General features: G+C 37.1%; 2 protein-coding genes across 3 annotated transcripts in view; both read right to left on the bottom strand.

Annotated features, from left to right (window-relative positions):
* LOC117407233 (serine/threonine-protein kinase 24) overlaps positions 1–15342 on the bottom strand; it is a 45041-nt gene that overhangs the window by 15076 nt on the left and 14623 nt on the right. Inside the window, exons 2-5 of one of the 2 annotated variants that reach the window (XM_059029031.1) lie at positions 13563–13793; positions 3675–3731; positions 3184–3292; positions 662–819 (exon numbers count right to left, since the gene is read on the bottom strand). In XM_059029031.1, coding sequence (XP_058885014.1) covers positions 662–819; positions 3184–3292; positions 3675–3731; positions 13563–13793 — 555 coding nt within the window. Of the gene's footprint in view, positions 1–661; positions 820–3183; positions 3293–3674; positions 3732–5361; positions 5492–13562; positions 13794–15342 lie in introns of those variants that run through there. The other variant, XM_059029032.1, reaches the window with a different exon arrangement.
* On the bottom strand, positions 5614–9523 carry LOC131737778 (uncharacterized). Its single transcript, XM_059029033.1, has 2 exons — positions 7995–9523; positions 5614–7808 (listed from the first exon to the last, which is right to left on the bottom strand). Exons 1-2 carry the CDS (start codon positions 8200–8202, stop codon positions 7081–7083), a joined length of 936 nt encoding a protein of 311 aa, XP_058885016.1. The 5' UTR covers positions 8203–9523; the 3' UTR covers positions 5614–7080.

The following is a 15342-nucleotide window of genomic DNA, read 5'->3' on the forward strand; positions in this document are numbered from 1 at the left end:
ACAGTGATTCTTGGTGGTAAATCTCCCTCCCAACCTGTGAGGGCGCTGTGTAAAGGGAACAGAGTGCCCTGGACTCAGATAGCCTGACAATTCATTCCAGGGTTGGAAGTCGGCCATCTTAGAAAGGGGGCGGAGCCACAATACTGCAAGTCATTGCCCCAAAATGGTCACTGGCGAGTCAATTGCGGATTGGAGGAAAATCGATTGCACTTGCTACCAAAGGGGATGTGGCTTAGCAATCTGTTCCTTCAGTTTGGTTAAAGTTTTGAACCCGGAAGGACCCATATTGTACTGTATAGTGAGTGTTTTGTTTGTTTTGTCTAATTGTTATTAGATGGCTAACACGTTCTGGAGCTGTCGCCAGAGGCCAGCACTTACCTAGAACATCAATGCACTGGAGCACAATAAATTGTATTTACAGCATGAACACTACTGCACTCACTGAGGACTGGTGACCGTGTATGTGTTTTGAATACCGTGTACATTGTTTGGGACTGCCCCGTGAATTAAATATACAGAGCAGTATACATCGTTGTGTATTGCCTGTATCTCATTATTATTTCTGTTGGTCAGTTTTGACCACTGGATTATAAATAAACAATCATCACTTCATCAGAACTGTGTTGTTTGACTTTGTTTGGAGCACTGCATCACCTCTTACCTTGGAATCGTAAGCGGACTGCTTTATTACTTCAGGAGCCATCCAGAAGGGCGTGCCTACAAATGTATTCCTCTTTATCTGTGTGTCCGTTAGCTGTCCCGCAACACCAAAATCTGCTAATTTAACATCGCCCTGCTCCGACAATAAGACATTGGCAGCTGTGGAGCAAGCAGCACCAAAAAAATAAATAAAAAAAAAAGGAGAGAAAAAAGACAGTCATAAGTTAAATACATGCCCAGCTGAATAGACTTATTTAAAACAGTTTTTTCCAGTCCCTATTTGACAATTGCAGACTAAAAGCAATACATACAGATTTAAACTCAATGGAGCTACAGTATGCAATAATTCTACTGTTTCTTTATTTTAACAGAAGTTCTGAAACCAGTGACAAATCCAGCCCTTGAGATTACTGAAAGTGGAACCTTTGACCGCATCATTTATTTAAACTTTAACCATGTGGCATGGGGGCAGGAAATCCCAATTCGTTTTAAATTGGATGCCTACATACCAAAGATGTGAGCTCAACCTCGTGTCAGAATTCCAGAACATACTGTAGCAACATTACATTAGTTAGTTCAATGACAAGTGCACATCCAATTAACACAGAAAAATGATTTTTACAAAAAAAAATTCTAAAAGGGTTCTGTAGTTTATAATCTCAATGTCGTTACCTAGTTTCTGAAGCCTAACAAGTGAAAACATGTGCACAGTGATATAGCGATATCAGGTAGCCCCTTAGTAAATGAGGAATGCCAGGAAATAGGCCACTGAAGCTTTTCAAGGCTTGATGTACAGTAATACAGGACTGGCTTAAAGTAGTTTGTGGTATGTCCACACATACTGTGGCTCATCTAGTTGAGAAATAATTTTGGAATTGACAGGACAAGCCATAGGGAACACAATGATGCAATAAAAGAAATTCCCACGGGGGCATCCTTATCACATGAAGATGGTGTCACTTGGCGATTCTTTTGGATAACATGGAAAGAAGTTTGAATGCAATATAAGATACACAAGTTTGCAGGTTTGTACACTCTTATCAGAGGAGGTATAGTAACTGGTAAATGCGAGATTGCAAGATTTCATTTAATTGCACTGACAATGACCGTCTGACTGCTGGAATAAACACAATTGCACAATGCTGGAGGAACCGATGCACTCAAGAGATAACACAGGAAGCACAAAAAATCAAAGGATCACACCAAGATAACACCATCTTAGGCAGTGTGAGCCTGAACCAGTTTTCCTTACAACATGTACACGAGACCCTCCACAGGGTGCCAGGGTGATTGAACCCACAAAGAGAAGGAAGCAGGGGGGCTGAGGTCAGTGGCCAGGACCAAAATTCAGCACACAAGCCACAAACCAAGTGACTTTATTCCAGCCTATCCATTCTAATCAACATTGTTACATGGTCTTATGCACTGTTGGTTTACATCTGCTACCAAATCTGAATTCAAAGTGATCTGAAAATCAGGGATGCTCCTTTAAATCAGCTGCTGACCTAGTCAGCCCCAGTGAGGACTGCACACCGGCAGAAAATGATCATGCAAAATCTCTGACAGATGAAATGATGCAATAAGCATCCATACAAATAACACACCCACACATGCAAGAGCACTCACTGACCCTTGTTTGAAACATTCCATTCCAGATTGACTCCCATGTTGTAGATGGAACCCATTTAATGCCTGCACTCAACGTAATTGGATTTTGATGAATCAATTTAATTTTGTAGTGTCGCATTAAAATGCTTAAAATCAGAATGCTGATGTTTTAGGGATCACGACTACACTAAAACTAAACTAGAAGCCAACGCACACTAATCCACGCCCCTCAAATCAGATCAAGCAAATATCTGATATGATTTATCAACAACAATATGATTGGCACCATCTTCTATAATGATTCCAGAAATATTTGACCAACACTGCCCAGAGGGGTTAAAAAAAAGGCGTGGAAATTGATCATCCTAATTTTTCACAAGAGGCGGTCAGAAGAGATTCAGAACAAGGAACTAATTTCTGCATTAACCTTTCACATCCATTAACATGCTGCAACAGAATAAGGCTCCAGGAAAAAAATTAGTCACCTGTATATTTAAAAAGCTTCTTATAGGTAAGTATAGGTTCATAAAGCTGAGTTTACAACAAGGCTTTTATACTGTAAACTATGTGTATAATTTTATTTTATTTATTTATTTTATATATATATATATATATATATATATATATATATATATATATATATATATATATATATATATATATATATATATATATATATATATATATATACACACAAATAGTATTTTATTGTACTCAAAAGGTGCAGTGCCCCGGAATCAAATCAAATTTAAATAGTCAGAGTATCGCTTGGTAATCTATTGCTTTTCAGATTTCCACCTTGTTCATTTTGCAGCTCTCTCTGATGCAGAATCCATATTCTCCACAATATAATATACAATTTCCTAACTCCATTTTAAATCATGCATCATAGAAAGGTTGTACTGTATAGCTCACCTTTAATATCTCTGTGGATTTTCTTTTCTGAATGTAGGTATTCAAGTCCTTTTAATATTTCTCGGAGTATAGTGGCAATTTGAGTTTCATCCAAAGCACCTGGCTCTAGCTACAGTAGAAAAGAAATAAATAAAAAATCATACACAAATATGTTGCTTTCAGTGTGCGCCAGCTATGTGGTGAGGAATGGATCCAGGGAATAAACATTGAACATGACAGTATTTGAGGCATAGCAGATTTGAAAGTTATGTTCAAGTCCTCTCTCCAAGATTATTTGTTGAAAGCAAAATGTACATACAACAGTCAAATAGTGTTACAGGAATAATTGCTTAACCATAGTATTGTCCAAACTATGTGTACATTGGTAATGAAATATTTGTGAGAATAATGTTTTGTTCAAGTGAGTAATATTGAAATGTATTAAGAAATAATTGTATCTCTCGTATTCAAACCACTTGTGACAGCATGTAAGAAACATAGGCTGGACTCACCAGATCCAGAGCCGATCCTCCACCTAAATACTCCATTATTATCCATAATTTTGTGTCCTGTAACAGGAGGAGCAAAGAAAACATTAGAACTGTGTTTAAAAATGTTTGTGATTCATCTTCAGGCAATGTACAGACCAGGTATCTGGTTCTTTACTTGGGTATCTCATTATAATTTTGCAGTTGGTGCTTTACAAAAAAAAAAAAAAAAAAAAAGAGATTTGTCAGAAATGTAGTTGGATTTCTCAAAGTACTGTAGAAAAATCTATCTAAATAATTCATGCTTGAGGACAGTACAGTTGTGCTTCATTCTGTTTGGACCGAGAATGGACATGGTACTGTAGAGACCGTACAGTTGGACAAGGCCAATGAATGCATAACACTTTGTACTGGGCCAGATTGAAGCATTGGATTTGTGCAGCCATGCATTTTACACAAATCAGAAAGAATGTACAGCTCAATTCATGACTCACTACCCAGACACCTTTATACTTCACACATGTTGGGAATCAGCCTTTTAATTAGTCATTTAAAAATGGAAAAGAAATAAGCAGCGGTACTCAAACATTAACGTGTACCGACACCTAAAGCGTTACCTTTGATCAGGGTGCAGTAAACTATGATGACATACTGAGGCACCAAAATATCAGCCACATACTACAATAAATGAATCACCTTGTGGTCTGTCTAATCCTCAAGGAGTGCTGACTGCAGTACTGCACGTAACCAACAATGTACAGGATGTGGAGCGTAACTAATAGCTGTGTCACACTGAGCTGCTTGTTTCTGCAGCGTTTCGGGCAACAAAGTCATATAGCAGCCTTGCTCTACACAGTACAACATTCCCATAGAAAACCCCTTGCAACTACAATGGGGCTTCTTCACAGGTTTTAGTTTATTGCACATTATAGTGTCTGCTTTTCTAGTACTATCAGTTTCTTACATCTTCAACCACTGACTCTTGCAGTTGATGATGACTTTACAGTTACTGTGTTGGCCTTTTTTTTTTTTTTTTTTTTTTTTTTTTAAACAAATTGCCAAACTGATTTTGTCCCTGCCATATCTGCCTCCTGATAAAGTACATAGAGCACAGAAACCTAAACTAAGAAAAGACACAGACACCGAAGAAACATATTGCTACCCTACTGCTATAATCTGCAAATTGATTAAAAAAAGAAAAAGAAAAAAAAAAAGAGTGGGCCTGCATCTGGAATCAAGATCTACCAATAGAAGTAACACGTCATTCAAACACTGCCACCTTGTCAATGGAGGAGAATGAAGACTTTTCTTTTATTCTACAATAAATAGTAATATAATTTCTTTGAATCGTGCTTGTTATAAATAAATAAGTGCAAGTGTAAAAGGGCTATTTTCAAGACCAAGCAAAATAAAATAAAAATGTCTCGTTTACACATTATAGGCTCGTCAAAGCAACAGCTATTACAATGCTGTAGCCCTAATAATAACAATAACAATAATAATAATAATAATAATAATAATAACTGCAACAAATCAACTCAAAGTGATCTGAAAATCAGGGATGCTCCTTTAAATCAGCTGCTGACCTAGTCGGCCCCAGTGAGGACTGCACACCGGCAGAAAATGACCATGCTAAATCTCTAACAGATGAAATGATGCAATAAGCATCCATACAAATAACACACCCACACATGCAAGAGCACTCACTGACCCTTGTTTGAAACATTCCATTCCAGATCGACTCCCATGTTGTAGATGGAACCCATTAAATGCCTGCACTCAACGTAATTGGAGTTTGATGAATCAATTACATTTTGTAGTGTCACATTAAAATGCTTAAATCAGAATGCTGATGTTTTAGGGATCACGACTACACTGCAGCAGTGTGGAGTAGTGGTTAGGGCTCTGGACTCTTGACCGGAGGGTTGTGGGTTCAATCCCTGGCTGGGGACACTGCTGCTGTACGTAAAAATAATGTGATATCTTGTAACAATTGTAAGTCGCCCTGGATAAGGGCGTCTGCTAAGAAATAAATAATAATACACTAAAACTAAACTAGAAGCCAACGCACACTAATCCACGCCCCTGAAATCAGATCAAGCAAATATCTGATATGATTTATCAACAACAATATGATTGGCACCATCTTCTATAATGATTCCAGAAATATTTGACCAACACTGCCCAGAGGGGTTAAAAAAAAGGCGTGGAATTTGATCATCCTAATTTTTCACAAGAGGCTGTCAGAAGAACAACAAGGAACAACATGACAGAATTAGCTTTGATCTTCCTTTTCAAAAGTGTGCTTGTCTCTCTCTACATGTATCTAATTTCTGCATTAACCTTTCACATCCATTAACAATAATAATAACTGCAACAACAATTCAGATATATAAAAAAAGAAAAAAGTTAAATGCTGTTCATTGTTTGCTGCTACACTATACAGCTGGTTTATTTTAATAATTCAAATGTGTTTTTTTTTCTATTACATTAATGTTACTGTAACGAAGAATAAATGAAAAAAAAAAATATGTTATATATAAGCAAAATGGACACTCGTATTAACAGTACTACAGCGGTCTTGAAAACCCTCCTCTGGTCTTGGTATTTAACCGATTACCGTTGCTGTAGGCATTTTACAAAATTTTGCAATTGACATTTCATTTTCATCTAAAAAATGTACATATATTAAAAAAATATATAACAGGTCTAAAACCGACAAGCCAATGAGTTAATTCTTCCCAGACAACACTGCTGCCAGACAGACTGCAACCTAGCAGCTACTATCGGTAAAGGATTTTATTTTATTTTTTTTTACTTATTTATTGTGTTTTATGTTGTTTGCTGTTGTGGCGCAAGTCTCTTGCCAGTAGGGGTGTAAATCGTTTAGAGTTTAAACGTAAAGTGTCCAATGTTTTTAATTTTGCTAATCGTTTAAACTTTGTCAAAAACGTGCAGATCAAATATTAAGAAGCGTGTGTCTGCAAGTAACAGCTACCGGTTTTGTTTTGTTTTTTGTATTACTTCCTACCTGTGTCACGTGGCATCATTGTCATTGCTTTTGATCACGTGACTAGTCTGCTTCTATGAAGCTGGATCTAGCATGCAGGAGGTGGGGCCCAGACATGCAAGCGAAATGCGATAGAATTCGGGCTGAAAACATAACACGCTGATTCACTATGTAACACAATTTTTGTTCCTGGGTAGTAAGTGTTATTTCCTAATTGCTTATGCCTCAAAAGTATAGAAAATGGCCATTATTCCCCACAAACTTTGCTTTTGTGACCAGGACAGTGATATTTTGAAATTTACCTATTTCCAATGAAAAAACGGGCGAATTTTCATTCACATAAATTCAGAAAAAAACAACATATGAATCCAAATTAACATGTATTTATACTAAAGTAATACAAAAATGACTACAAAAGATTTAGAAGTGAGTAGTTTTTCGAGATTTACGATTATACTGTAAATCACTTTCACGAATCAGCCCCCAAATGTAGTCTCCCATCATGTTCTCGTTATACTGTCCTTGGTTGCGGCGTTCAAAGTCCAGCATATCCTGGTGGAAGCGCTCGCCTTGCTCCTCCGAGTACGCTCCCATGTTCTCCTTGAATTTATCAAGATGAGCATCAAGGATATGGACTTTGAGGGACATCCTACAGCCCATTGTGCCGTAGTTCTTCACCAGAGTCTCAACCAGCTCCACATAGTTTTGGGCCTTGTGATTGCCCAGGAAGCCCTGAACCACTGCGACAAAGCTGTTCCAAGCCGCTTTCTCCTTACTAGTGAGCTTCTTGGGGAATTCATTGCACTCCAGGATCTTCTTTATCTGTGGTCCGACGAAGACACCGGCTTTGACCTTTGCCTCAGACAACTTAGGGAAGAAGTCTTGAAGGTACTTGAAGGCTGCCGATTCCTTATCTAGAGCTCTGACAAATTGTTTCATAAGGCCCAATTTGATGTGCAGTGGTGGCATCAGCACCTTCCGGGGGTCCACCAGTGGCTCCCACTTGACGTTGTTCCTCCCCACAGAGAACCCGGTCCGCTTGGAAGGGTCCACCATGCAGAAGTAGCAGTTGCTTGAGTGGTCAGTGGGTTCCCGCCAAATTCTTGGGATAGCGAACTTCATGGCTCTCTTTTCCCCTCTGTACCATCCTACAAAAATACATTTATTTCACCCATGACTAATGTGTAAGAGATTCTCGCAACATTTTTCATATATGATATATTTTTTCAATAACATTGAAAATTGTAAAACATTTTAAAATTAAAAACTTTTACAATTTTAAAAATTAACAAATTTTATAACATAAAATTCCGAGCAACAATTGTCCATCTTACCTTCCAGAGTTTTTTTGCAGTGCTCGCAGGTGAAATGAGGTGCCCAGGGTTTGTCTTGATCCCCGACAGGCATGCCGAAATATGCCTTGTAGGCCTCACACATCTTAGCAGATGCTTCCACGGAGTACTTTTTCGCTCTTGTCTTGATAAATTGGCCGCAGACATAGCAAAATGCGTCTGCCGGATGCTTGCAGCCTCTTGATGCCATCTCAGAAAAATGCAGATATGTATCCACTTAGGCAGCTGGAACTAAACTGAACTGGTGGGCTTAAGGCCCCTGTATTTATACTACTATTTATATTACTGGAAAGTTCTAGAAAGTTCTAGAAGTTACTCCAAGTTTACTCAGCACTGAATCTATCTGGAATGTTCTGGAAAATAGGTAAATTTCAAAATATCACTGTCCTGGTCACAAAAGCAAAGTTTGTGGGGAATAAGAGCCATTTTCTATACTTTTGAGGCATAAGCAATTAGGAAAAAACACTTGCTACCCAGGAACAACAACAAAAAAAAAATTGTTACACGGTGTTATTGAGACGATCGCAAATGACATGCAACCAATTTCAATTTTGGAGGATACCGAATTCAACTTTTAATGTCTTTTGTTGAGCAAGATTACAGAAGACTGTAGTTTTTTTTTTTTTTTTTTTTAAACAGCAGATTGCTTCAATTTTATGTTTATTTTTTAGTCTTTTTCTTTTTTACTGCTGCCAGTCAGATAAGTACAAACTATTGCTATTAGTAAATTTTTTTTTTTTTTAAAAGGAACATTGATTCTTTGAATTAACAGGATATTGTACAAATTTATTTGATTTAATTTAGTTATTTTTTTCTGTCAAACAACTTAATGGGCTTTTAAACAGGCCAAGCTTTCATTTTTCAGGTACAAGCATAATGTACAAACGAGATTGCAACATGTTAATAAGCAACTAATCTTTATTAAAGCTGTAATTAAAAATAAAGCGTTTTGCTGGACACACTATTACAATCATTACGACGAGTAACTGTATTTGTATTACTGCATTAAGTTGCTTCAGCATTTAAATGAAAAAGTAAGACTTACCATTTAAAAGCCCATTTAGTCGTTTCACAGAAGAAAAAAAAAACGTAAATTAAACCTATTTTACTATTAACGCGTTTCTCAGTTGTGATTGAGATACACGAATGGATTAACACGTATCAATTGAATTTAAGGAGAGTAGAAAAGCCGATGTAAAAGACCTGTTTATAGATATGTATGCAGTAATTTATAGAAAGCTAATTTATATAAAATGCTCAGAGCCCTTGCAACTACGCACTTCCCCCAAGATGGCCGACTTCCGATTTTCTCCTGCTGTCGAGACCGCACATCGAGGGGGACGCATACTATCCCCCTTACACAGCGTCTTTTCAAAATGTTTTTTTTAACGTTTAAACTATATATTTTTAAAAGTTTAAACATGTATTAAATTAAACAGAATCTAGCACCCCTACATAACTATTATTATTATTATTTCTTAGCAGACGCCCTTATCCAGGGCGACTTACAGTCGTAAACAAAAATACATTTCAAGAATCACAGTACATGTATTATACAATTAAGAGCAAGATAAAATACGACTGTGGTTCTAGCAAGTACAAGTATATGACAAAATACGATTCAATAACGGAACAGATAACATTGCTAGAACCAAAGTCATTGTATTTTTATCTTGCTCTTAATTGTATTATTACTTGTACCATTAGGAAGTTTGTTGCTAGGGAGGGATGTCACTGCCCTGTGCCTTTTGCTCCATGCTACAGTCGGCGCTGCCTAATCGGGATACAACTCTGGGAGACGGTTCTTCCCAATGCTAAAAATGTCGTTTAATTGGGACGTCACTTTGTTTATTTGGGATACAGTATTTTCAAATGATGAACGGAGATCGCTTTTCAGAGCAAGACTGGTCGCATAGCACAGTGCAGTGAGTACGGGAGTCTCCTGTTGTTGACTGCTGTCGCAAAGAAAGTTGGCATGTCAACATCGCAGGTGCGATTCATTTTGTTTAGGAATAAAAAAAAAAACATTGACTTGATTTCATTATTTTTCTTTTCATTACAATCAAAAAAGTATGACTAAGGTCGTCTCAACTGCCTCTCGTTTAATTGGGACAGCCGCTTATTCAGGCCAGTTCTTCTCCCGAGGCTTCCCAATAAAGTGGCACCGATTGTACAACTGAACAACTTGTCGGCTAAAATAAAAACCGCTTCAGCAAGTAGATATTTAATTTGCTTTGCATTATTATGCAAGGAGTGTGTATATGGTAACAGTACAATAATAATGCTTTGTTTTTAATTGTTTTGTATATTTTTGTTTGTGATGTGTATCGTGCAGTACAGAATAAAATTAACACTAATTCTAAGGGAAATTGCCCATTATGAAAACATTGGAGGTATTTATAGGTTTTTGAAGGCATGACAACAACTTGTTATTGTTTACATTCAAATCCATGACTTATTCTTACATGATGTAACATATTCTGTCAATTATTCTTTTATGTTTACTGTGAACTAAAATATCAGCCGTGTGGAGTAGTGGTTAGGGCTCTGGACTCTTGACCGGAGGGTCGTGGGTTCAATCCCAGGTGGGGGACACTGCTGCTGTACCCTTGAGCAAGGTACTTTACCTAGATTGCTCCAGTAAAAACCCATGATGTGCAGAGGACATGTGCCTCTTTAGTAATGTGTGGCCCCGCTATAAATATTAGGTTAAACTAGTTTTCTGGATATGCAGCCCATGATAAAAGTTTGTTTTCACACCTTTGCCCTAATGGCATGATTGCTACAGTACTACTGCACTCTCTAATGCTACAGTACCTTACAGTATTCCTGAGGTACAAAGTACATACAATACTTAACAAAGGACGTACATACTATAGTACCTCTACTGTGTGGTCCAGTGTTTAAAGAAAAGGGCTTGTAACCAGGAGGTCCCCGGTTCAAATCCCACCTCAGCCACTGACTCATTGTGTGACCCTGAGCAAGTCACTTAACCTCCTTGTGCTCCGTCTTTCGGGTCAGACGTAATTGTAAGTGACTCTGCAGCTGATGCATAGTTCACACACCCTAGTGTCTGTAAGTCGCCTTGGATAAAGGCGTCTGCTAAATAAACAAATAATAATAATAATTATAACCTTCAAAAGGGTTATGACACATTAATCAAACTAACAATTTGTAGAGCTGTGACACCACTTTATGTGGAATGTGAAATACCGCGAAAGCAATGCTTCTACCCGACAATCAGGCTCTTTCACATGGTCTTAGTTCTACAGTACACTGTCATCCATACAGTAGCCCTCCTGATCAGTGAAGAGTCAACACAACATTTTGGATTATTGAGTCATTTACTCTCCAATTTAAACACTGAGTAAAATGTATTTTGGGTGAGTAAAATGCAAGTACATTAATACTTTAATGCTAATTTATGGGGAATACATTAACTACATTTTAACTATAATGTTACTTTGAACTACTGTACAAAAATTTGTTATTACAATTAACAATTATTCTTTCCGTAAAAGCCGATGTACAAGTCCATTTTGTAGGCATTTTTGAGGGGCCTTTAAAAAGAGAGGAGCGACTAATAGGCCACTGCGACGTATGCACTGGTGCGTGTAATATTAAACTACTGTACCAGTGCCACAATGGGGTTACTACAGCCACGGTTATTATGGCTCAAACTTAACTGTCAAAAACCCAATTATTTTTTCAGGATCTAACACAAAACCACTGTTATAATTAAAAGTTTTCATTTGTTACTCTCAATACCCGAAGTAACTTTGAATTTTAAATGGAAGCGTTCAGACTCTTTCAGACTAAAAACATCACACTTACACTGCTTCTCTGTGTTTACGCCGGTGCGACCTATAAAAGATTTTTACGGTATTTGCTTTATTGACCACAAAACTGTATGTCTGTGAAAAACACAGAAACAGAACATATATATATATATATATGTTTTAATTCCAAAGCTACAGATGGAATAAACTTAACAAAAGGCCTACATGCACTATATATTTCCAGTGTTTTAAACAAAACGAAAATTGCTCAGGTCATTTGTGCTCTCCCTTTCCAAGTCGACAGACACGCGCCATGATCCCTACAAATTTAAAAACAAAAAATGTCAATTCTTTTGAAAAAATACAAAATGAAGAAACTATTAAATTGCAGTCCTTATTTGATTGCCTTGCTGTAATAATATAAAGCGCACTGACTTTCTCCAAACACAGAATATTGTATTTGTTATATAGATTTACCTTCCAAAAATGTGGTTCACAGACAGGTAAATTGGTAGGTTAAACTGAGGGGGACTAAGGCGGTGCCGAGAAATCCTAAGGATCAAAAATCCAGTTGCTAATTCACCAGTCACAAACACGCATCGCAAGTGAGTGGATTCAACCGGATGTTTATTTTTTATTATTATTATTTTTATTTAATTTACAATTACAAGCAAATGAGGGTACTTATATTGTATGCTGTGTTAAACAAGTAAATTGGTTTAAATTTGGTTTGAAATAATACCTGCTGACAAAAAACCTGTTAAAGGGAAGAATCAGAATAACCGCACATTACTTGTATGTAATTTTTCATCATGCACTCCGTCTAACAACTAATCAAGTGCCTTGAACTGCCAGATATAACACATAGCATAAATACATTCCGTGTTGTGTTCCTTCTAAACATCACTGCTGTGCCACTGGCCTATATTAAATATTTAGTGACAGTCTGCTCACTGAGTGCTCACATTTTCAACCAATATGCATTAAAATGTACTTTAGCCTCTCAAATGGAAATAAATACACTTTGCTGATATTCAGTCAGAGACTGGTTGACTCCAAGAAGTGGGTTATTTGCTACAGAAACAGATCAACCAGCAGATTGACTTGGCACAGTAAGCCAAATGCAAGGCAAGGGTATTATTTTATATGCACAGACATATTTGGTAGAAGTATATATATATATATATATATATATATATATATATATATATATATATATATATATATATATATATAAATAAAAAATCAAAGTTAATCTTGCATAACCACAAGTAGGGCAGCTACATGAATGCATGGGGACTGCAGTATTGCTCTTTTCTATTTCTTCACAATATTTCTTGCTTAATTAGAGATTTTGGTTATTTTATAAATTTGGCCTAAATATTCAAAGTTCTGGCCTACTGGTCCAATTCCAGTGGACAAAAGTAGCTGCAGTACTTTTAGTAGCATCCCTTCAGAAAGTGGGAGGCATGCTTTCTGTAATTATGATTCAAGCTTCAAGAGGAATGCTGTGACCCGATTTCTCAGCAGCTGACACAGTGGCCCCAGGTGTTTTACCAGACCTACAGAAATCCAGTGCTGAGAGAGGAGGGGGAGGAGGAGCCTCCCAAAAGGTCAGGCATCAACAAGGGGTGCAAATCAGCATCGTCTGCTGCTTCTGTATGCATGGCTGCTTGCAGAGGGCAAAAATAGCAACCAGTATAAACTGTATAGCTTTCCTTGTCACAAACATTATCAATGCGGTGCTACCAAACCATGGAGGGAAACATACCTTTAAATAAGATCCGTAGTACTTGGTTACATAGGGGCTATCGCACTGGCTTAGTACTGTTATTTCCTGCTGAACGTCTTCTATTTCATCTTCGGCTTCTTCCAGGTCAATAGTTTTTATAGCCACTACTTTCTGAGTCCGATTGTCAATGCCTTTAAAAACTTCCCCAAAGGAGCCCTTGCCAATCTTCTCCAGTTTGGTGAACAGTTCCTCTGGATCTGCTTTTAAATTCTGTGGAAAGCAAACCAAAAAAAAATGTATTAGGAAAATAAAGAAAAGGTTTTAAAGCAATATTTTAGTACAGTATATGTTGTATTGCATACTAAAATGACAGACATGGAGATTCATAGTTTCTGTGTTATCCTCCAAATAGAAAGATATTACATTTTAATACATTTCCATTTAATACATGTTTCATGTCTCTGCACTTTTTGAGCATGATCGTCAGTTGTTATTTTTAGTTGAATCTATGTATAGTTTGAACCCATCCCCTTCGAAATGCTGGAGGTGCCAGTTCATATTTGGGATGAAAAATGTCTGTAAAGATAACACAGACGCTAAACTATTGGTGAACATGATTCAATATGTGGCCAGTTTCCCTGTAGCACTGCCTGAAGGTTTTTCTCTCTGGATTAAATGTTCCAACCAACTGAAGTTAGAAAACGGATAAGATTTAAAAGAACTACAGTGAACAGGCATCTTAAAAGTGAATGCTGAGAAATAAAAAAGAATCCATACTTTTGTCATCCCCATCTATTCAATACACTAAGTCTCAAATATGTTTTAGAAAACATGCATTTGTTTTAAAACATGATATCTGGAAGTACACTAGGTTAAATAAATCTGTTTGCAAGCACTGCTTTCATCTTTTACCCAAATACACTGCTGTGGTGAAACAATCTAGGAAGTAAAGCAGAAACAATTTCCCTGGAAGGCAAGGCAAGCAGAATGAAATGTTTACCCTACAGTAGTACCGGCTGTCATTTTTACAACAACGCTTTGCAAAACTGCACATTTGAGACCTAGGCTACATAACAAATGGAAGTGCATGACTGATACCATTTGTGGAATTATTTTGCTCATTATAATCACTTTAAGAATAAAATGGGTGTTGCAGTGACAACCAAATACAAGTTACCTTCCCCTCAGCTCCTTATTGTAATACAGGAACACGTGTAAACTTTTAAATGGTATTCACCAAATCTAGGAAATTAATTTTTGTAATATCCTGCTATAGTAAGCCACAAGACATCAGAAACAGTTTCTCACAACTTGAAGCAGTGTGGAGGACAGCAAATAAGGTCTTATTTTTAAATATATTTTTTCTTTTACACTTTAAAAAACATACAAGTATGAGGGTAATGTTGGTCTGAAAGTCTTAGATTTATCTACCTTTCTGTGTGCTGGTTCGATTCAACTGCTCTAAATAGTGGCTGATCTCAAGTAAAATACCAGCACAGTGGGGGATACTGTATTTAGACCTGCCATGGTTTAGATAAACTGTAGACTCCAAAGTCTTTTCAGAGTGAATATTTTGGTCTGTCTCATTCGCCTGCTCCACATTAAGTGGTTTCTAGTTGGAAAGGGACTCACCCTGCCCTGCTGTATAGGGCTGCATCTTCAGGGACTTTTTCATGAAAAAAAGGTTATGAACAATTCAACAGCATAACACTGAAATATTACTGCAAGAAAACACGTCCAGTTTCAAATATGCCCAGCAGAAAAGCAATTATTAGTAAAATAATGATTGTAGCGGTTTGAAGCTAAATTAGACACACCT

Source organism: Acipenser ruthenus, chromosome 8 (genome assembly GCF_902713425.1).
Source record: "Acipenser ruthenus chromosome 8, fAciRut3.2 maternal haplotype, whole genome shotgun sequence".
NCBI lineage: Eukaryota > Metazoa > Chordata > Actinopteri > Acipenseriformes > Acipenseridae > Acipenser > Acipenser ruthenus.

Excerpts from the sequence above, each read along its gene's own strand:
- LOC131737778 (XM_059029033.1), bottom strand. The coding sequence starts at position 8,202 with ATGGCATCAAGAGGCTGCAAGCATCCGGCAGACGCATTTTGCTATGTC. Across the intron at positions 7,809-7,994 it reads CTGCAAAAAAACTCTGGAAG|GATGGTACAGAGGGGAAAAG; the intron begins GTAAGATGGACA and ends GTATTTTTGTAG.